This window comes from Bombina bombina, chromosome 11 (genome assembly GCF_027579735.1).
Source record: "Bombina bombina isolate aBomBom1 chromosome 11, aBomBom1.pri, whole genome shotgun sequence".
NCBI lineage: Eukaryota > Metazoa > Chordata > Amphibia > Anura > Bombinatoridae > Bombina > Bombina bombina.
This window is the reverse complement of record NC_069509.1, coordinates 173379776-173403597: the sequence shown is the minus strand read 5'-3', so window position 1 is coordinate 173403597 and position 23822 is coordinate 173379776. Positions and strand designations below refer to the sequence as shown.

Here is a 23822-nt window from a genome sequence, read left to right as displayed (position 1 = left end):
CCCAACTCCTGAGCCTACCTAGGTATGCTTTTCAACAAAAGATGCCAAGTGAACGAAGCACTGTGATAATAGAAGTACATTTGAACTTTATTTTTAAATTGTATGCTCTACCTAAATCCTGTAACATAATATTAAGGTTTCATATCCCTTTAACTATGATTTACAAACAAACAGGCATTGATGGCTTGATAAATGAGGCCCTAAGTTTCAAATTTAATAGCCTTTTTAGGAAAAGGGGATGAGCTTTCAGTGCCCTGCCAGTTGTTTGCCTTTGAGAGTAATGGGACCCTAAGGAAAGTGGCATTTCAAAGCAAGTTCTAGGGTTTAACCCTGCAACACCAGGAACTGTTAAACCTTACGTACAAATTAAATGGTTGCTGTCAGAGTTGTTTAACCAGGTATACAACTCCTTACATTACAATGCCATACCTGAAGCTAATAAGGTAAAACAGCTTGCTTGCATCACACAGAAGTCCCTTTATGCTCCCCTGGAAAGCGTGGTTGGCATCCATACCTCTGGCATTTTCCCCTGCCCTTTAAATCCACATTCCCATACATTAGATGCATATTTGCTACATACAAACTCACAGCCAATCTTTGAGTAATGCATGCTAGTGTGCATTCAGGAAACATCAGGAAACAAAGTAGCTTTGTTGCTTCCTGGGGACTTTATAGTTGCTTTGATTTGTATTTACTTCTAGTTTAGAATAATTAATTTTTGTTTCAGTTTATCACATATTTTGATGTGATGCAGACAGTAGAGATTTGCAAAACTAAAGGATTTTTAAAGAATGAAAAAAGCAGCAAAGAAACATCAGGTAGTCCCATGTACCTCCTTGTTTGCCTCGCTCACTGACACTGCAGCACATTTTACATAGAATATAACACAAAGTGGGGGGGCGGAGCCAACTAGCAACGAGAATGGACGCATCTTTGTAGAGCTCCTTCACATAAAATAATATGGTAGCTATCAACTAATCCTTAAGACTACAGAATACCCTACAAAAGTTGCTGGGACATTAGTGGTCTCACGAGCGGTGGGACATCTACCAGAAACGAGCCTTATACCATCCTTTGGACGCTAGATCCTATTTGAATAGAGACACAGGCCTAAGTCGGAGGCTAGCAAACGCCACTGTCTAACTTGGGAGTGACATATGGGGTCAGAATTATGCTGGTCTGATGCCTAGTAAGAGAGGTGAAGAAATAATAAGTACAAAATCTATCACTTACGTAGTCGATGCCACAATTCTTGAGGAAGTTGGAGGTCTGAACTAGTGCGCAAGATTACACAGAGAACCTCGCTAAAGATGGAGCACATCGTCTTCCTCCTAGAGAAGTTGTCTACTCAACTAGATCAACATCACATGGACTGCATCAATACACTATATGAGGAAGCTGACTCAATTCCCATAGATACGCGCGCTCCTTACACTGATGTTCGTGTGGCCCGGGGAAGCACTATGGGGCCACGGTGTGATATCCGGGCGGCTGACGTCTGGAATTGTCAGCATACACAGGGAAGAGAGTCTGAGCTGGGCTTGGCTAGCACGGAGGAGGAAGGGGAAATAGTTGAGATTCCTCTTACATTTGGCACTGCAGAGGTGTGGGTGACTGACGATGTTACTCGTGCTCTGGAAGATACGCAACAACATGGCCACCCAAGCAGTCAGATCAGCCTGTATAAACCCCTGGATGATAATGGCGCCTACAAGGTACAAATGGTAGGGGTTTATGATCACAGATGGCCAGATCCCTCGGATGTCCTACCGCTATCTTTGTGGGCTGTGACTGAACTTTTTCTGCTGATTACCCGGCGTACTTTTGTAACATTAATAAAATCTGGTGTAGGGTAAATGAGCCCTATCATTATAGAAATGTTGGCACCAGATCGGGACTTTGAATTATACAAACTAGTACTCATAAATGATGGTCTAATGACTTGAAACAAAGGGGCTAACTGCTTATAAAATGTTGTATTCTGAGCTCTTTCTCACTATAGTTATGGTACAGAAAATTTTACACTAAATGGTTCAGGATTGTTTTTTCTTTTTTTTTTCTTAAAGTCTAGCTGGAATTGCTATTGTTTTATGGAATGTCTCCTATTCCTTGTTATGCATCAAATGTTAAACATATGCTCCTAGTTTTTAGAGGAGAGGATCATATTAATTTATATTTAGGTTTAGTGACAAACTTGCCTCGCCAACCACCTAGATTCATACTTACTTTTAGGTTGGGAATGACGTGAAACACAAAAATAGACATGAAGTTGAAATGTACCTATAATTGTACTAGAAAGTTTATACCAGCTTTATATATTGAGCTCTTGCACCTGACAAAGTGCTACAAATATTCTCTCATACTAAAGAAGAATAGGGAAACTGTTTGTTCCCTCTGATATAGATGATAGGTTTAGCTATGTGTTTACTTTAAGCTTCAACATTACCTTCATTAAAAGTAAGGAGTTCAAGATCCATTTGTTTCTTCCTAACTTAGTCAAACATTTAGTTAATACAAGTATGATCAATGTTTGTTCTTAGTGTGTCATTATATAGTCCTTACTATTTTAAACCATTTTCTCCCCTCCTCCCCCCCTCACATCACATGACTAAGTATACTTAGTTTCTATTTGCCCTTCTTGGTGAATATCTAGCGGTTTTAATCCGCTCCTGGTATTAATTGTGTTTTATATTTATCCTATGGAAGCTAATGGTACAATTAATACCTTATACAGTACTTTTCAGGGGAAAATTTACCTTTCAACTAAGAGAATTATCTGCGTATGAAAGACTAAAGTTTCATCCTAATAGGAAGCAGATCCTGCTAAAAAGGTACTATAGTAATATCTCATAAAAATAAAAAATTACGAGGTATCAATGTTAATCATACCATATATATGTTTGGGACACTCTAACATTGCAATATGTTATACCGGACATAGGAATGATTGTCATGACTTACTTGTGTTATCAGATGTGTTCATCTAGAAGTAACTTATATTTCAGTTTATGTTTGATTATTGTCTTGCTCAATGCCTCAATAAAAAAACTTTGATTTAAAAAAAAAAAAAAGGAATATAACACAAAGTAAAACTGTAAATTTAAAAAAAATTGTATCTCTAAATGCAATAAGCCCAAACAGAAAACGCATTTAGTGCCATGGTTTATTGTACTGCATATATCTCATCCTTCAGCAAATGTAGTGACTGGCCTCTTGGAGTTCTACAGAGCTTCTAACAGAACATTTCCCTTTAAATAAAGGGACATGAAACCCCAAATTTTTATTTCATGATTCAGATAGAGTATGTGATTTTAGACAACTTTCTCATTTGCTTCTAGTGTTAAATTAGCTTATTTCTCTTGGTATCCTTTGTTGAAGGAGCAGCAATGCATTTTGGGAACAAGCTAAACACCTCTGGTGAACCAACCAATCAGCAGCTAGCTCCTAGTATTGCATTGCTGCTCATGAGCACGAATTATGAAAGAAAAAAATTGGGTTTCATTTCTCGTAACAGACCTTACAGAACTCACAACTGCAGTGTGTAGACCTAGCAAGCTTTAATGAAATTAGATGCTATTATTACAGTCATAGATATGTTATTCAGAGGTTAAAAGAAAAAAAATGTCACTACAGGTAAGATCAAAGATTAAAGTTTTGGGTCGGAGTCAATGACAAGTTTCCCATTAAATATTTGAAACATAAGATACACAGAGGGATCATAATGTTCAACCTTCTCTGCTGAAAGTGATTCAATTCAATATTCCAGACATCTAAAGAAAGTGTCTTTGAAGTTTCAAAAGCTCCATAACCTCTCAGTGACGTTTCAGTTCTCGTTTTTCCGTTTTACTTGTGTGAATTATTAGCTGAATGTGAAGAGTTGATTAAAAGATAAGGCACAAAAGAAAAACAAATATATTGGAAAATGTGAAAAAAAATTTAAAAAAATTCAACCAATGAACTGACATGTGCTTATCTAAACAATGCATATCTAAAATGACAGCGGGATTGTCAAGAACTGGTGAAAGTGATGTCTACATCATCTATTCCTATCTAAAAGGGTATGGAATGTTTGAAACCCCCCAAAAAAATATTTTGTGATTCAGACAGAGCAGACAATTTTAAAAAATATGCTTTGTTCCCGTGTTATTTTTTGTTGAAGAGATACCTAGATACTCATCTGTATCACTACATGACAGGAAAAAGTGCTCTTGCAAATGGATAATATTCTTAAAAAAATCGCTTCCATATAGTGCTCTAGACACGTGAACGCTGCTGAGCTTACGTTCCTGCTTTTCAACAAAAGATACTAAGAGAACAAATACAAATTGATAATAGAAGTACAATTTGAAAGTTGATTAAAATTACATGCTCTCTCTCAATCATGAAACCTTGATTTCTCCATCCACTCCACTGCTGCCAATACTTTGCTCCACTATCTCTTGGTCCCACCCAGTGTTATCTAGTGTTCACTCCTTTACATTAGGCCCTGGCTAAAAAAAAAAATCTAATTAATTTGGTAGTCTAAAATATGTAAAATGGAAACTATTATTTTTATCCAGCTTGGGTTATTTTATACAGGATTAGATACATTTTATTTCTGGCTTACAGGTATCACCAATTGTACGTCAGTGTTGATATTTAAAGTGAAGGTAAACTTTGATGAATGAAAGCCCGTTTTTTTAAAATACTATTAAAAACAGGGGCACTTTCATTCATCAAAGTTTAGAAAGCAGCCGTTTTTTATTAAAAACTTACCTTTTTTTCTTTTCACAGCCAGAGCAGCTTCCCCCTCCTGGAAATCCTCTCTTCACACGTCAGCAATGAATAATCCGGCTTCCTCCAATCACAGCATGGCTTCAGGCAATGACTACCCTGGGGGGAAAGCCGTTATTGGAAGAAAGCCGGATTAGTCATTGCTGACATGTGAAGAGAGGATTTCCAGGAGGGGGAAGCTGCTCTGACTGTGAAAAGAAAAAAAGGTAAATTTTTAAACAAAACGGCTGCTTTGTAAACTTTGATGAATGAAAGTGCCCCTGTTTTTAATAGTATTTTAAAAAAACAGGCTTTCATTCATCAAAGTTTACCTTCACTTTAATGTTAACAACAGAATAATTACATTCATGTAGAAATCACAGACTGGTTTTACCAACACGTTTTGAGCATGCATCCTCATTTGTCAATCTATAGTTTATTACAAGGTGCGTCCACTTTATAGAAAGAGCAGTTTATGTTATTTTAAAATTGCTTCAACTTTATAGAAAGAGCAGTTTTTGTTGTTGTTTTAATTTAGCCTTTTTATTATCTACAATTGCAAATGTCAAAACCTACGTGTTTTGTTCTTCAAGCTCATCCTTTCTGTTCATCATTAGCACCACCGCTTGACGAAGTTCAACTAAAAAAGAAAAAATGAATTAGGAAGGATTATGTGACGATATGACTATGGCACCATTCTGAAGATTTGACAATGTAAAGAGTTGAAGAAATCACTATAAAACAAACAAAAGTAGATACTGTATGTAATTAAGTAGTATGGTGTGAGAAATAAATTACAAACCAATATAGGGCTAGGTTACAAAAAGGTGTGGTAGTTTGTGCTCCAGCTCGCACGTCAACTCCCCTAGATGGAGACTTTTTACAGATTCCAGGTAGTGTGCTTATAACAAGTTGAAAGTAAAATGTTTCTGCATCAGCGCTAACCCGACATGCCCAAAACTCTTGTGACTGCGTTAACATATTCCCCCATAGTCTTCAATGGAGAGCAAAAAATGGAAAAAATGTAATACCCTTACTCGCACGCAAACCCAATCGCATTTCTCAAGTGTGCTAACCCAACATAAAAACATAATTTATGCTTACCTGATAAATTCCTTTCTTCTGTTGTGTGATCAGTCCACGGGTCATCATTACTTCTGGGATATTATCTGCTCCCCTACAGGAAGTGCAAGAGGATTCACCCAGCAGAGTTGCTATATAGCTCCTCCCCTCTACGTCACCTCCAGTCATTCGACCAAAGACCAACGAGAAAGGAGAAACCAAGGGTGTAGTGGTGACTGAATTATAATTTAAAAAATATGTACCTGCCTTAAAAAACAGGGCGGGCCGTGGACTGATCACACAACAGAAGAAAGGAATTTATCAGGTAAGCATAAATTATGTTTTCTTCTGTTATGTGTGATCAGTCCACGGGTCATCATTACTTCTGGGATACCAATACCAAAGCAAAAGTACACGGATGACGGGAGGGATAGGCAGGCTCATTATACAGAAGGAACCACTGCCTGAAGAACCTTTCTCCCAAAAATAGCCTCCGAAGAAGCAAAAGTGTCAAATTTGTAAAATTTGGAAAAAGTATGAAGCGAAGACCAAGTTGCAGCCTTGCAAATCTGTTCAACAGAGGCCTCATTCTTAAAGGCCCAAGTGGAAGCCACAGCTCTAGTGGAATGAGCTGTAATTCTTTCAGGAGGCTGCTGTCCAGCAGTCTCATAGGCTAAACGTATTATGCTACGAAGCCAAAAAGAGAGAGAGGTAGCAGAAGCTTTTTGACCTCTCCTCTGTCCAGAATAAACGACAAACAGGGAAGAAGTTTGGCGAAAATCTTTAGTTGCCTGCAAGTAGAACTTGAGGGCACGAACTACATCCAGATTGTGTAGAAGACGTTCCTTCTTTGAAGAAGGATTTGGACACAAGGATGGAACAACAATCTCTTGATTGATATTCCTGTTAGTGACTACCTTAGGTAAGAACCCAGGTTTAGTACGCAGAACTACCTTGTCTGAGTGAAAGATCAGATAAGGAGAATCACAATGTAGGGCTGATAACTCAGAGACTCTTCGAGCCGAGGAAATAGCCATTAAAAATAGAACTTTCCAAGATAACAATTTTATATCAATGGAATGAAGGGGTTCAAACGGAACACCCTGTAAAACGTTAAGAACTAAGTTTAAACTCCATGGCGGAGCAACAGTTTTAAACACAGGCTTGATCCTAGTTAAAGCCTGACAAAAAGCCTGGATGTCTGAATTTTCTGACAGACGCCTGTGTAACAAGATGGACAGAGCTGAGATCTGTCCCTTTAATGAGCTAGCCGATAAACCCTTTTCTAAACCTTCTTGTAGAAAAGACAATATCCTAGGAATCCTAACCTTACTCCAGGAGTAATCTTTGGATTCACACCAGTATAGGTATTTACGCCATATTTTATGGTAAATCTTTCTGGTAACAGGCTTCCTAGCCTGTATCAGGGTATCAATAACCGACTCAGAAAAACCACGTTTTGATAAAATCAAGCGTTCAATTTCCAAGCAGTCAGCTTCAGAGAAGTTAGACTTTGATGATTGAATGGACCCTGAATCAGAAGGTCCTGTCTTAGAGGTAGAGACCAAGGCGGACAGGATGACATGTCCACTAGATCTGCATACCAAGTCCTGCGCGGCCATGCAGGCGCTATTAGAATCACTGATGCTCTCTCCTGTTTGATTTTGGCAATCAATCGAGGAAGCAGTGGGAAGGGTGGAAATACATAAGCCATCCTGAAGTTCCAAGGTGCTGTCAAAGCATCTATCAGAACCGCTCCCGGATCCCTGGATCTGGATCCGTAGCGAGGAAGTTTGGCGTTCTGGCGAGACGCCATGAGATCTATCTCTGGTTTGCCCCAACGTTGAAGTATTTGGGCAAAGACCTCCGGATGAAGCTCCCACTCCCCCGGATGAAGAGTCTGGCGACTCAAGAAATCCGCCTCCCAGTTCTCCACTCCCGGGATGTGGATTGCTGACAGGTGGCAAGAGTGAGACTCTGCCCAGCGAAATATCTTTGATACCTCTATCATTGCTAGGGAGCTTCTTGTCCCTCCTTGATGGTTGATGTAAGCTACAGTCGTGATGTTGTCCGACTGAAACCTGATGAACCCCCGAGTCTTTAACTGGGGCCAAGATAGAAGGGCATTGAGAACTGCTCTCAATTCCAGAATGTTTATTGGCAGGAGACTTTCCTCCTGACTCCATTGTCCCTGAGCCTTCAGAGAATTCCAGACAGCGCCCCAACCTAGAAGGCTGGCGTCTGTTGTTACAATTGTCCAGTCCGGCCTGCTGAACGGCATCCCCCTGGACAGATGTGGCCGAGAAAGCCACCATAGAAGAGAGTTTCTGGTATCTTGATCCAGATTCAGAGTGGGGGACAAATCTGAGTAATCCCCATTCCACTGACTCAGCATGCACAATTGCAGCGGTCTGAGATGTAGGCGTGCAAAGGGAACTATGTCCATTGCTGCTACCATTAAGCCGATCACCTCCATGCATTGAGCTACTGACGGGAGTTGAATGGAATGAAGGACACGGCATGCATTTAGAAGCTTTGTTAATCTGTCTTCTGTCAGATAAATCCTCATTTCTACAGAATCTATAAGAGTCCCCAAGAATGGAACTCTTGTGAGAGGAAAGAGAGAACTCTTCTTTTCGTTTACTTTCCATCCATGCGACCTTAGAAATGCCAGAACTAACTCTGTATGAGACTTGGCAGTTTGAAAGCTTGAAGCTTGTATCAGAATGTCGTCTAGGTACGGAGCTACCGAAATTCCTCGCGGTCTTAGTACCGCCAGAAGGGCACCCAGAACCTTTGTAAAGATTCTTGGAGCCGTAGCCAATCCGAATGGAAGGGCTACAAACTGGTAATGCCTGTTTAAGAAGGCAAACCTTAGATACCGGTAATGATCTTTGTGAATCGGTATGTGAAGGTAAGCATCCTTTAAATCCACTGTGGTCATGTACTGACCCTCTTGGATCATGGGTAAGATTGTCCGAATAGTTTCCATTTTGAACGATGGAACTCTTAGGAATTTGTTTAGGATCTTTAAATCCAAGATTGGCCTGAAAGTTCCCTCTTTTTTGGGAACCACAAACAGGTTTGAGTAAAACCCTTGTCCTTGTTCCGACCGCGGAACCGGATGGATCACTCCCATTAATAATAGATCTTGTACACAGCGTAGAAACGCGTCCTTCTTTATTTGGTTTGTTGACAACCTTGACAGATGAAATCTCCCTTTTGGGGGAGAGAATTTGAAGTCTAGAAGGTATCCCTGAGATATGATCTCTAGCGCCCAGGGATCCTGGACATCTCTTGCCCAAGCCTGGGCGAAGAGAGAGAGTCTGCCCCCCACTAGATCCGGTCCCGGATCGGGGGCCCTCGGTTCATGCTGTCTTTGAGGCAGCAGCAGGTTTACTGGCCTGCTTGCCCTTGTTCCAGGACTGGTTAGGCTTCCAGCCTTGTCTGTAACGAGCAACAGTTCCTCCCTGTTTTGGTGCAGTGGAGGTTGGCGCTGCTCCTGCTTTGAAATTCCGAAAGGGACGAAAATTAGACTGTCTAGCCTTAGCTTTGGCTTTGTCTTGAGGTAGAGCGTGGCCCTTACCTCCTGTAATGTCAGCAATAATTTCTTTCAAACCGGGCCCAAATAAAGTTTGCCCCTTGAAAGGTATATTAAGTAATTTGGACTTAGAAGTTACATCAGCCGACCAGGATTTTAGCCACAGCGCCCTGCGTGCCTGAATGGCGAATCCTGAATTCTTAGCCGTAAGTTTAGTTAAATGTACTACGGCCTCCGAAATGAATGAATTAGCTAGTTTAAGGACTCTAAGCCTGTCCGTAATGTCGTCCAGCGTAGCTGAACTAAGGTTCTCTTCTAGAGACTCAATCCAAAATGCTGCCGCAGCCGTGATCGGCGCGATGCATGCAAGGGGTTGTAATATAAAACCTTGTTGAACAAACATTTTCTTAAGGTAACCCTCTAATTTTTTATCCATAGGATCTGAAAAAGCACAGCTATCCTCCACCGGGATAGTGGTACGCTTAGCTAAAGTAGAAACTGCTCCCTCCACCTTAGGGACCGTTTGCCATAAGTCCCGTGTGGTGGCGTCTATTGGAAACATCTTTCTAAATATTGAAGGGGGTGAGAACGGCACACCGGGTCTGTCCCACTCCTTAGTAACAATTTCAGTTAATCTCTTAGGTATAGGAAAAACGTCAGTACTCGCCGGTACCGCAAAGTATTTATCCAACCTACACATTTTCTCTGGTATTGCAACAGCGTTACAATCGTTGAGAGCTGCTAAGACCTCCCCTAGAGGTTTTCCAATTTAAACTTAAAATTTGAAATATCTGAATCCAATCTGTTTGGATCAGAACCGTCACCTACAGAATGAAGCTCTCCGTCCTCATGCTCTGCAAGCTGTGACGCAGTATCAGATATGGCCCTAGAATTATCAGCGCACTCTGTTCTCACCCCAGAGTGATCACGCTTGCCTCTTAGTTCTGGTAATTTAGCCAAAACTTCAGTCATAACAGTAGCCATATCTTGTAATGTTATCTGTAATGGCTGCCCAGATGTACTAGGCGCCATAATATCACGCACCTCCCGGGCGGGAGATGCAGGTACTGACACGTGAGGCGAGTTAGTCGGCATAACTCTCCCCTCGCTGTTTGGTGAAATTTGTTCAATTTGTACAGATTGGCTTTTATTTAAGGTAGCATCAATACAGCTAGTACATAAATTTCTATTGGGCTCCACCTTGGCATTGGAACAAATGACACAGGTATCTTCCTCTGAATCAGACATGTTTAACACACTAGCAATAAACATGCAACTCGGTTACAATTTTATTTAATAAAAACGTACTGTGCCTCAAAAGCACTAAACGATTAAATGACAGTTGAAATAATGAACTGAAAAACAGTTATAGCATCACTCTTAACAAACAACACAACTTTTTAGCAAAGGTTTGTTCCCATTAGTAAAATAACACTAATTAAATTTTAAACATAAAAATTACAGAGCAACGTTTTAAATCACAGTCACTATTAAATCTCACAGCTCTGCTGAGAGAATCTACTTCCCTTCAAAGAAGTTTGAAGACCCCTGAGTTCTGTCAGAGATGAACCGGATCATGCAGAAAATATAAGTGTAACTGACTGAAAAATTTTTGATGCGTAGCAAAGAGCGCCAAAAAACGGCCCCTCCCCCTCACACACAGCAGTGAGAGAGAAACGAAACTGTCATAATCAAAACAAGCAGACTGCCAAGTGGAAAAAATAATGCCCAAATATTTATTCACTCAGTACCTCAGAAATGCAAACGATTCTACATTCCAGCAAAAACGTTTAACATGAATTAAATACCTATTAAAAGGTTTAATGTACTTTTACAGAGTAATTCCGGTGAAATACCATCCCCAGAATACTGAAGTGTAGAGTATACATACATGTCATTATATCGGTATAGCAGGATTTTCTCATCAATTCCATTCAGAAAATAAAAACTGCTACATACCTCAATGCAGATTCAACTGCCCGCTGTCCCCTGATCTGAAGCTTTTACCTCCCTCAGATGGCCGAGAAACAGCAATATGATCTTAACTACTCCGGTTAAAATCATAATAAAAAACTCTGGTAGATTCTTCTTCAAACTCTGCCAGAGAAGTAATAACACGCTCCGGTGCTATTGTAAAATAACAAACTTTTGATTGAAGTTATAAAAACTAAGTATAATCACCATAGTCCTCTCACACCTCCTATCTAGTCTTTGGGTGCAAGAGAATGACTGGAGGTGACGTAGAGGGGAGGAGCTATATAGCAACTCTGCTGGGTGAATCCTCTTGCACTTCCTGTAGGGGAGCAGATAATATCCCAGAAGTAATGATGACCCGTGGACTGATCACACATAACAGAAGAAAATATGAATATTTCACATTTCTTCACAAAGCAGAATATATATATATATATATATATATATATACACACACACATACATACATACACACATATACAGGGAGTGCAGAATTATTAGGCAAATGAGTATTTTGACCACATCATCCTCTTTATGCATGTTGTCTTACTCCAAGCTGTATAGGCTTGAAAGCCTACTACCAATTAAGCATATTAGGTGATGTGCATCTCTGTAATGAGAAGGGGTGTGGTCTAATAACATCAACACCCTATATCAGGTGTGCATAATTATTAGGCAACTTCCTTTCCTTTGGCAAAATGGGTCAAAAGAAGGACTTGACAGGCTCAGAAAAGTCAAAAATAGTGAGATATCTTGCAGAGGGATGCAGCACTCTTAAAATTGCAAAGCTTCTAAAGCGTGATCATCGAACATTCAAGCGTTTCATTCAAAATAGTCAACAGGGTCGTGGAAAAACCAAGGCGCAAAATAACTGCCCATGAACTGAGAAAAGTCAATCGTGCAGCTGCCAAGATGCCACTTGCCACCAGTTTGGCCATATTTCAGAGCTGCAACATCACTGGAGTGCCCAAAAGCACAAGGTGTGCAATACTCAGAGACATGGCCAAGGTAAGAAAGGCTGAAAGACGACTACCACTGAACAAGAAACACAAGCTGAAACGTCAAGACTGGGCCAAGAAATATCTCAAGACTGATTTTTCTAAGGTTTTATGGACTGATGAAATGAGAGTGAGTCTTGATGGGCCAGATGGATGGGCCCGTGGCTGGATTGGTAAAGGGCAGAGAGCTCCAGTCCGACTCAGACGCCAGCAAGGTGGAGGTGGAGTACTGGTTTGGGCTGGTATCATCAAAGATGAGCTTGTGGGGCCTTTTCGGGTTGAGGATGGAGTTAAGCTCAAGCAGTGGTACAGGAAGAAGTCTGCATCCTTCAAGAAAAACATGATTTTCATGCAGGACAATGCTCCATCACACGCGTCTAAGTACTCCACAGCGTGGCTGGCAAGAAAGGGTATAAAAGAAGAACATCTAATGACATGGCCTCCTTGTTCACCTGATCTGAACCCCATTGAGAACCAGTGGTCCATCATCAAATGTGAGATTTACAAGGAGGGAAAACAGTACACCTCTCTGAACAGTGTCTGGGAGGCTGTGGTTGCTGCTGCACGCAATGTTGATGGTGAACAGATCAAAACACTGACAGAATCCATGGATGGCAGGCTTTTGAGTGTCCTTGCAAAGAAAGGTGGCTATATTGGTCACTGATTTGTTTTTGTTTTGTTTTTGAATGTCAGAAATGTATATTTGTGAATGTTGAGATGTTATATTGGTTTCACTGGTAAAAATAAATAATTGAAATGGGTATATATTTGTTTTTTGTTAAGTTGCCTAATAATTATGCACAGTAATAGTCACCTGCACACACAGATATCCCCCTAAAATAGCTATAACTAAAGACAAACTAAAAACTACTTCCAAAACTATTCAGCTTTGATATTAATGAGTTTTTTGGGTTTATTGAGAACATGGTTGTTGTTCAATAATAAAATTAATCCTCAAAAATACAACTTGCCTAATAATTCTGCACTCCCTGTACATACACACACACACACATATATACATATATATACACTCATACACACAGACACACACACACACATATATATATATATATATATATATATATATATATATATATATATATATATATATATATATATATATACACACACACATATATACATACACACACATATATATATATATATATATTGTGACCTGGGATCTTGGAAACACACAGTCCTCAAAGCTGGAAACACCACACAAGGTTGTAGCTTTATAAAATACAGTCTGTTTATTATCAGGTCTGGCAAAAACAGGCAAAATAAACATAAACAAAACAAAAGAGGCTTGCTCCACTGAGCACTTACTAACAAGTACAACTGTCTGCACTAAGTAGCTTTTCACAAAAGTAATATTGCACAGACCTTTCAAACTTTGTCCTTTAGATATAATTCCTCTCAGTCTCTCAGGAGAGTGTTTGCAGTTTCCCTTTACTGCTGGCAAAAATCGACCTCTCAAACCCTGACTGGGGATTTTATTAGCACCTGCTGTCAATTACCATATGCAGGTGAGTAGCTAGCTGAGTCAGACAGAATTCCTGGACTGGACTTTTTGACATAATGTGCTACCTGCAAACTGCCGGGTGGAGCACTGGCCCACCCTACTCTCCAAATACTCCACCCCAGGGACCCAGAAATAAATCACATATTTTCTCTATGTGGCAAACAAACATAACAATTCTCCCTGGGGTTGTCAGACCATACCCCGCACTGCAGCACTTTTGAGGGAATATAGACACCTTCCATTACTATGCCTTGGGTTCTGTCACACATCCTCCCCGCCAGCTCAGACCTAGTGGGGTGAGCGACCATGGCCAAAAGCGTATGCATACATGAAAGGCCATCAGCATTACCCTGTTTACTTCCTGCCCTGTGTTCTTCTGAGAAGAGATAGGGTTGCAAACTAAGGAACCAGCGTGTAACTCTACTATTATTATCCTTATTTTGACTCATCCATTTGAGAGATGCATAATCAGTAACTAGTCTAAATTTTCTGCCCAACAAATAATATTTGAGAGTTTCAACAGCCCATTTAATTGCTAGACACTCCTTTTCAACAATCGAATAGTTCTTTTCTCTAGGTTGAAGTTTACGGCTCAGGTATAGTATTGGGTGCTCTTCACTTTGACTTTCCTGGGAAAGCACTGCTCCAAGCCCTACATCAGAGGCATCCGTCTGTAAAACAAACTCTTTTGAAAAATCAGGGGTGACTAACACTGGTTGTCTACAGATGGCTTCCTTGAGATTTTGAAATGCCTGTTCAGCTTCAGAGGACCATTTCACTATTACTGGAGCTTTTGCTTTAGTGAGGTCAGTTAAAGGACCTGCTATAGTAGCAAAGTTGGAGATAAACCTTCTGTAGTAGCCAACAAGCCCAAGAAATGTTCTGACCTGTTTCTTCGTCATAGGTCGTGGCCAATTCCTTATGGCTTCAACTTTAGCAAGTTGTGGCTTTACTATTCCTCTTCCAATGGAATAGCCAAGATACTTGGCCTCCTCCAAGCCAATGGTACATTTACTCGGATTTGCTGTCAGACCGGCATTTCTTATGGAATTAAGGACAGCTTGCACTTTTGGCAAGTGAGACTCCCAATCTTCGCTATGTATGACCACGTCATCTAAGTAAGCTGCAGCATAATGAGCATGTGGCCTTAAGATCCGGTCCATCATTCTTTGAAATGTTGCTGGAGCACCATGTAGGCCAAAAGGTAACACCTTGTATTGGAAGAGCCCATCTGGAGTAGAGAAGGCAGTCTTTTCCTTTGCCCGTCCTGTAAGAGGCACTTGCCAATAACCCTTGGTCAAATCCAATGTGGTAAGGTACCTGGCTCTCCCGAGTCTCTCCACAAGTTCATCAACCCTTGGCATGGGGTATGCATCAAACTTGGATATTGCATTCAGCTTCCGGTAATCATTACAAAACCTGATTGTGCCATCAGGCTTTGGTACAAGCACAATTGGGCTACTCCAGTCACTTTGGGATTCTTCAATTACCCCAAGGTCCAGCATTTTCTTTACTTCCAATTTGATTGCTTCCCTCCGGGCTTCAGGTATTCTATATGGCTTTAGATTTATCCTTTTTCCCGGTTCAGTGACAATGTCATGCTCTATTATCGTAGTTCTTCCTGGGACTGAGGAGAAAACATCTTTATTTAATCTGATGAAGTCTGTTACCTCCCTCTTCTGGTGGATAGTCAGGGTTTCTGAGATATTGACTACGGGTTCATGCTCCTCCATTGTAGGGAGGTCTGCTGTTTTTATAGCCACAAGTGTTTCTCTTTCTTTCTACGGTTTAAGTAAATTCACATGGTAAATCTGTACCTCCTTTCGCCTCCCAGGCTGTCTTACTTTGTAATTTACTTCCCCCACTCTGTCAATGACTTCATATGGCCCATGCCATGTTGCCAAAAATTTGTTCTCTACAGTGGGAACCAGGACTAGTACTCTGTCTCCTGGATTAAACACACGAACCCTGGCATTTCTATTATAGCTCTTCTGCTGGTGCTGTTGGGCATTTTCCATGTGTTCTCTAACTATGGGCATAATGGCTGTCATCCGAGCCTGCATCTGAGTTATATGTTCAATCACACTTCTGTGAGGGGTTGACTCCTGTTCCCAAGTCTCCTTAGCTATGTCTAGCAACCCTCTGGGGTGTCTTCCATATAAAAGTTCAAAGGGCGAAAACCCAGTAGAAGCTTGAGGGACCTCTCGGATGGAAAACATTAAATAAGGCAAAAGGAAATCCCAGTTTTTTCCATCTTTATCAATTACTTTTTTGAGCATAGCCTTTAGTGTTTTATTAAATCGCTCTACCAGACCATCAGTTTGTGGGTGATATACGGATGTTTTCAGATGCTTTATATGAAGAAGATTACACAACTCCTTTGTAATTCTCGACATAAATGGAGTGCCTTGGTCTGTTAATATTTCTTTGGGAATCCCAACACGGCTGAACATTAACATTAACTCCTTAGCAATTGCTTTTGCTGAAGTAGTACGCATGGGTATTGCCTCAGGGTAACGTGTAGCATAGTCTACTATTACCAATATATACTGGTGCCCCCTTGCAGACTTTACAAGAGGACCCACAAAATCCATACCAATGCGTTCAAATGGGACCTCAATTATGGGTAAGGGCACCAAGGGGCTACGGTATGCTGTAAGAGGGGCAGTTAATTGGCATTCAGGACAAGAAGAACAATAATTTGTGATAGATGCCATTACACCTGGCCAATAAAACCTCCTAAGAATTCTCTCTCTGGTTTTTTTCAATCCCCAAGTGCCCCCCCAAGTATGTGGCTATGTGCCAGATTTAATACAGTGTGTCGATATGCCTGGGGTACTAACAGCTGTTTGACAGACTCCTTTTTCCCAACTCTGTACAATAAATCATTTTCCACTTCAAAGTATGGATAGGTGAGTGCTTTATCAGTATTAATGGGGGTGACATTTCTTACGGAAATATAGTTTCTAGCCGCAGCTAAAGTTGGATCCTCCCATTGTGCAGCCCTAAAGTTACTTGGGCTAACCTCTAGGTCAGTTATTTCTACATCAGGTTCAGATATATTAGATTGACCTGTATTATTCTGTTCAGTATTACCTCCAACTAGGGTTTCCATAGGGGTTGTGTGTGTCCCTCTAGCAGGAGTTATTTTGTCTAAGTCATCCCCCATAAATCAGAAAAGGGAAAGTCACAAACAGTGCCCTCTACTGAATCCGGTGAATTTTCCTCAGCAGCATCCCATAGATTCAAAAAATGGGGAAAATCTCTGCCTATTATCATTTCATGGACTAATTTATCCACTAAACCAACTCTATGATTTATAGGGCTATTTTGAGTTTCAATAAGTACTTTAGCAGTTGGATACTTGTGTATGTCCCCATGGACACAAGCAATATCTAGGTTCTGGTAATTATCAATAGGAGTATTTCTCAACAGACCCCTGTCTATGAGCGTAACCATGCTACCAGAGTCCAGCAAAGCTTTAATTTCATTTCCCTCCACCCTTACAGTGCACCAAGGGTGGCCATTTAAACAATCATTTTTGGTAATTACATATACTGAGCGAGAGTACAATGAATAATTGTCTCTCATATTGCCAACATTACATTCCATAGCAACATCATTCTCAGGGCAGTCCTTTGCAAAATGTCCATACTCTTTACATTGAAAACATTTAATATTAGCATTAGACAACATCTTTGAGGCTATTGTGGACCCTTCCTGCCTCACAAAACTCTTATCCCTTGCTGTAATGTCTCTCGGGTTGTAAAAACCCATCTGCTCCTCCCGATACCCCCTTTTCCCCGGAACAGTCTTACCCAATTTACTGGGACTCTGGATCTTCGGGGTTCTAGGTCTTTCCTGGTTGGGGATTTGTAGAAACTCTCCGGCAGTCAAATAGCGTTCCACCAGGGCAACTAGACCGTCAGCAGTTTTAGGTTCACTCTGGCTGACCCACCGCCGCAGGGAAACAGGCAATCCTCGCAGGAACCGGTCCATCACGAGCTGTTCCACAATGTGACTAGCTGAGTTGAGCTCTGGCTGTAGCCATTTCGTGGCAAGATGTATCAAGTCAAACATCTGTGACCGCACGGCTTTGTCTTGACTGTAAGTCCAGGAGTGAAATCGATGGGCCCTTACTGCTGTCGTTACTCCCAGGCGGGCCAAGATTTCTGTTTTTAGCTTTTTATAGTCACTGGCCTGCTCAGGCTCCAAATCATAATATGCCTTCTGAGGTTCTCCACTCAGAAATGGCGCAAGGAGACTTGCCCATTCAGACGCAGGCCACCCTTCTCTTTCGGCTGTCCTTTCAAAAGCCATCAGGTAAGCCTCCACATCATCTGTAGCCACCATCTTTTGCAAATAGTTACTCACTCTCAGAGTCTTAGAACTGTGTGGAATTTCTGCAGCACACCTGCCCAGTCTTTCAGATAGGCCTCGAATCTCCTGCTGCATGGTACGTGCGATATTCTGCTGTTCCTCTCTTTGTGTTAATACCAGTTTTTGTAGCACTGCAATATTTTCTTGCTGGCTGGCAGTAGCTTGCTGCTGTGTGGCAGTGGCCTGTTGCTGTGAGGCCGTAGCCTGTAGTAAAGCCTTTACAACTTCCTCCATTTTAAGTGTGGTATTGTTTCCTTAACAGACTATCAGTGTGTTGCCCGCTACCTCCACCATATGTGACCTGGGATCTTGGAAACACACAGTCCTCAAAGCTGGAAACACCACACAAGGTTGTAGCTTTATAAAATACAGTCTGTTTATTATCAGGTCTGGCAAAAACAGGCAAAATAAACATAAACAAAAGAGGCTTGCTCCACTGAGCACTTACTAACAAGTACAACTGTCTGCACTAAGTAGCTTTTCACAAAAGTAATATTGCACAGACCTTTCAAACTTTGTCCTTTAGATATAATTCCTCTCAGTCTCTCAGGAGAGTGTTTGCAGTTTCCCTTTACTGCTGGCAAAAATCGACCTCTCAAACCCTGACTGGGGATTTTATTAGCACCTGCTGTCAATTACCATATGCAGGTGAGTAGCTAGCTGAGTCAGACAGAATTCCTGGACTGGACTTTTTGACATAATGTGCTACCTGCAAACTGCGGGGTGGAGCACTGGCCAACCCTACTCTCCAAATACTCCACACCAGGGACCCAGAAATAAATCACATATTTTCTCTATGTGGCAAAAAAACATAACAATTCTCCCTGGGGTTGTCAGACCATACCCCGCACTGCAGCACTTTTGAGGGAATATAGACACCTTCCATTACTATGCCTTGGGTTCTGTCACAATATATATATATACACACACATATATATATATATATATATATATATATATATATACACACACACATATATATATATATATATATATATATATATACACACACATATATATATATATTTATATATATATATATATATACACACACAGACATATATATACATACACACACATATATATATATACATACATACACACACACACACATATATATATATATATATATATATATACACACATATATATATATATACATACACACACATATATATATATATATATATATATATACATACACACACATATATATATATATATATATATATATATACACACACACACACACACACACACACACATATATATATATATATATATATATATACACACACACACACAGATAAATACATACATACATGTGTGTACATATGTATTTATGGGTATATATGTCTTTAAATATATATACACACATATATCCAGCTGAAAAAAATGGCACTCTCTGGGCTTGAATAAAAAAAAACACCTTTAATAATACCAATTAAAAAGTGGCATAACGTTTTGGGATTCTTACAATCCCTTTGTCAAATGCCTGTACATGATTCACCTCAGTGAACCTAAAAACATATGTTTGTATGAACACATAGCCGTGTTTAAATGTACCTTGGAAAACCGCAAACTCCACTTACGTTTCCCCACGCGTGTGACGTCATCACGTAACGTCAGTCATGTATGTGCACGCATGGAGGACAGTTACCGTGGTAACCATGTAAACAAAAACGAAGCCACATGCGCATATTGCTATGTGCTGCACAACCTATACAAACACTTCCCCACTGACAAGACCAGCCTCCTCATAGACGTCACTACTGTGACACCCCAGGGGATTCGAAGTCGAGTGTTAGGATGGTTGTCATAACAACATAATATACAAAAGCCGCCTGTAGCGGTTACAAAATTCACAACTATGCATATAAATACATAAATAAATATGTACACACATATAAACACACACTCATATTTAGACATGTATATGTATGGATCTCTTTTTTAAATCCCTTTGCATTTGTATAGACCTCACATTAAGCCCTTGTAACTTTTTTAGTCATTTTTAATCGGATAGTCTTATGAGTGTAACTGTACTTTTAAATATAACTTTGATGTGTTTTGTGACACTTATCTCACGTAACAGTTAACCAGAGCCCTAAAGTCACGCTATCCCAAAGTACATGAATTTAAATTGCGATCAAACGAAAGAGTTTACTTTGAACTCATAATACTCCCAACGTGCGCAAAAGGCCGCAATAGTCCTCTTTTCACTCACTCGCAACAGTTATCGTGCGACTCGTAATCTAGTCCTTAGTAAGGAAGAAATATTTATTTTAAACCCATTAGAAAGGGATATAAAAGTGCAAAATATGTTAGATAATTTTATTATCATGCTTACTGTATGTCTGCATATAACTGTGAGGCCAAACACATAGTTAAAGCCAGTCAGTTTTAGAGCAATTCACTATTGGCTAGCTGAACACATAGAGGCCGAATTATCAAAATATCTGTCGGACCTGATCCGACAGTGCGGATCAGGTCTGACAGACATTGCTGAATGTGGAGAGCAATACGCTCTACATATTCAGCATTGCATCAGCAACCGCCCCCTGCAGATTCACAGCCAATCGGCCGCCAGCAGGGGGGTGTCAATCAACCCGATCGTACTCGATCGGGTTGAATTGTGGCGATTCCTGTAGGCCTGCTCAGAGCAGTCGGACAGGGTTATGGAGCAGTGGTCTTTAGACTGCCGCTTCATAACTGCTGTTTCTGGCGAGTCTGAAGACTCGTCAGAAACACGGCCCTCAAGCTCCATACGGAACTTGATAAATGGGACCTTAGGGTGAGCCAATGACAAGGGACACCAATCCGCAGCTAGCTCCCAGTAGTACATTGCTAGTCCTGAGCATACCTAGGTATATTTTTCAACAAAGGATCCCAATGAAACAAAGTAAATATTATAATAAAAGTCAATTGAAAAGTATTGTTAAATTGCATCAAGAACGTTTCATTTTTAATTTCATGTCCTTTTTAAGAGATTGTAATAAAGTGTAAAACTTGTAAAGTAGAATATTATTCTTCCTCTTATCTCAAGAAATGAATATGAAACCCAAAGTTTTTCTTTCATGATTGAGATAGAGAATACAGTTTAAAAAAATGTTTCCAATGTACTTCTATTATCAAATTTGCTTCGTTCTATTGTTATTCTTTGTTGAAGAGAAATCTAGACAGGTAGCGTGCGCATGTCTGGAGAACTATATAACAGAAAACTGCAAACACGTGCACACTCCTCACCTTATTTTTTGCTGAAAAGCAGGAAGCTAACAAGAAAACAAAGAAGATTTGAAATTAGAAGTAAATTGGAAAGTTGTTTAAAATGGAAAGTTCTATCCAAATCATGAAAGAAACATATGGCGGTTTTATGTCCCTTTAACTTCTACAGAGTATTGTAATTCACTGATGCGCCGCCATGTGTTTCTGCCCTCTTGACAAACAGGGGCTAAATAGTAAAACAAAATGAATTCAACTCACAAAACGTATTGTTTCAAAATAACAAATACTGAATTATTCATGGGAATTAAATAAAAATGATCTTATTTCTGTTTTAGAGTTAAATTAAATACAACTGACACATTTAATTTAGTAGAATATGTGGTTTGTGGGCTGCAGAATAAAAGAACTTTCCAGATTTTTATTTAAATCTTACACCAAAGCGTCACAGAATGACGCAGCTTCTAATTATACCGTACAATTCTTATGCGCTATGACATATCGTGAAAATCCTATTCTTGGTTTCCAATTCACTGAAAAGTTATAAATAATCAGCTCTTGTGGTAATCACATTTTTTTGATTCCATGCCAGTTTGTGCTCGGCAGAATTATGCTGTAACAAACCTGTTTTTTCCTCATTTCCCTGTCATTAGAAGTTTCAAAATCAGGCTCTGAGCTCAACTGTTTCATAACAGGAAGTACTTGATTAATACTTTCAATACAGTGAGAATTTGCTTTAGATCGATAGATAGATAGATAGATAGATAGATAGATAGATAGATAGATAGATAGATAACAGCAAATAACAGCCAGTCACTTTGGTCACTGAAGTAAATTGGTTGAGAAAATTGGACAGATTTTTTTTTAAAGGTATGGTTAAAAGTACAACCAAATTATAGTGTACAATCAAATGCACGTCTTGTGCACTGTGTGACTAACTTTGATACAATCACTGCTGTCAAATAGTGCCCAAAATACATGCACGCTTCTGGCCTACCTGAGTATGCTCACATGGAAAAGGTTAAAACAAAGTGACATGATACCCAAATGGTGAAACACTTGAAAGTGCTGCAGCATATGTGTAAAAAGCTGACTAGAAAACATCACCTAAACATCTATAAGCAAAAAAGGAATCTATTTTACCTCAAAATTTACTCAGTAGTCACATCCCATTGTAAAGGGATTTTAATCAGCCAATCAGGATGCACATTTATATTTTCCTTCACAGTATAATGAAGTTTACTATGTAATCTCATGAGATTTAAGCGAAATCTCACAAGATCACAGTAAAGCAACGTGTGGCACCAGCACTGTTTGAATTTGATTGGCTGTTTTTTCTCTTCTACATGCAGCTGACAGGGTGGTAACTAGCCATAGAACAAGCGGTAACTAGCCACAGAACAAGAGGTAACTAGCCATAGAACAAGAGGTAACTAGCCACAGAACAAGCGGTAACTATCCACAGAACAAGAGGTAACTAGCCACAGAACAAGAGGTAACTAGCCACAGAACAAGAGGTAACTAGCCATAGAACAAGAGGTAACTAGCCATAGAACAAGAGGTAACTAGCCATTGAACACGGGGTAACTAGCCATAGAACACAGGGTAACTAGCCATAGAACAAGAGGTAACTAGCCATAGAACAAGAGGTAACTAGCCATAGAACACGGGGTAACTAGCCATAGAACAAGAGGTAACTAGCCATAGAACAAGAGGTAACTAGCCATAGAACACGGGGTAACTAGCCATAGAACAAGAGGTAAGTAGCCATAGAACACGGGGTAACTAGCCATAGAACACGGGGTAACTAGCCATAGAACAAGAGGTAACTAGCCATAGAACAAGAGGTAACTAGCCATGGAACAAGCGGTAACTAGCCACAGAACAAGAGGTAACTAGCCACAGAACAAGAGGTAACTAGCCATAGAACAAGCGGTAACTAGCCATAGAACAAGAGGTAACTAGCCATAGAACAAGCAGTAACTAGCCATAGAACAAGCAGTAACTAGCCATAGAACAAGAGGTAACTAGCCATAGAACAAGCAGTAACTAGCCATAGAACAAGAGGTAACTAGCCACAGAACAAGAGGTAACTAGCCATAGAACAAGCGGTAACTAGCCATAGAACAAGAGGTAACTAGCCATAGAACAAGCAGTAACTAGCCATAGAACAAGCAGTAACTAGCCATAGAACAAGAGGTAACTAGCCATAGAACAAGCAGTAACTAGCCATAGAACAAGCAGTAACTAGCCATAGAACAAGCAGTAACTAGCCATAGAACAAGAGGTAACTAGCCATAGAACAAGCAGTAACTAGCCATAGAACAAGAGGTAACTAGCCATAGAACAAGCAGTAACTAGCCATAGA

General features: G+C 40.1%; 1 protein-coding gene across 1 annotated transcript in view; it reads right to left on the bottom strand.

Annotated features, from left to right (window-relative positions):
* SNX29 (sorting nexin 29) overlaps positions 1-23822 on the bottom strand; it is a 1109599-nt gene that overhangs the window by 924715 nt on the left and 161062 nt on the right. Inside the window, exon 12 of the mRNA XM_053694493.1 lies at positions 5329-5392. Coding sequence (XP_053550468.1) covers positions 5329-5392 — 64 coding nt within the window. The remainder of the gene's footprint in view (positions 1-5328; positions 5393-23822) is intronic.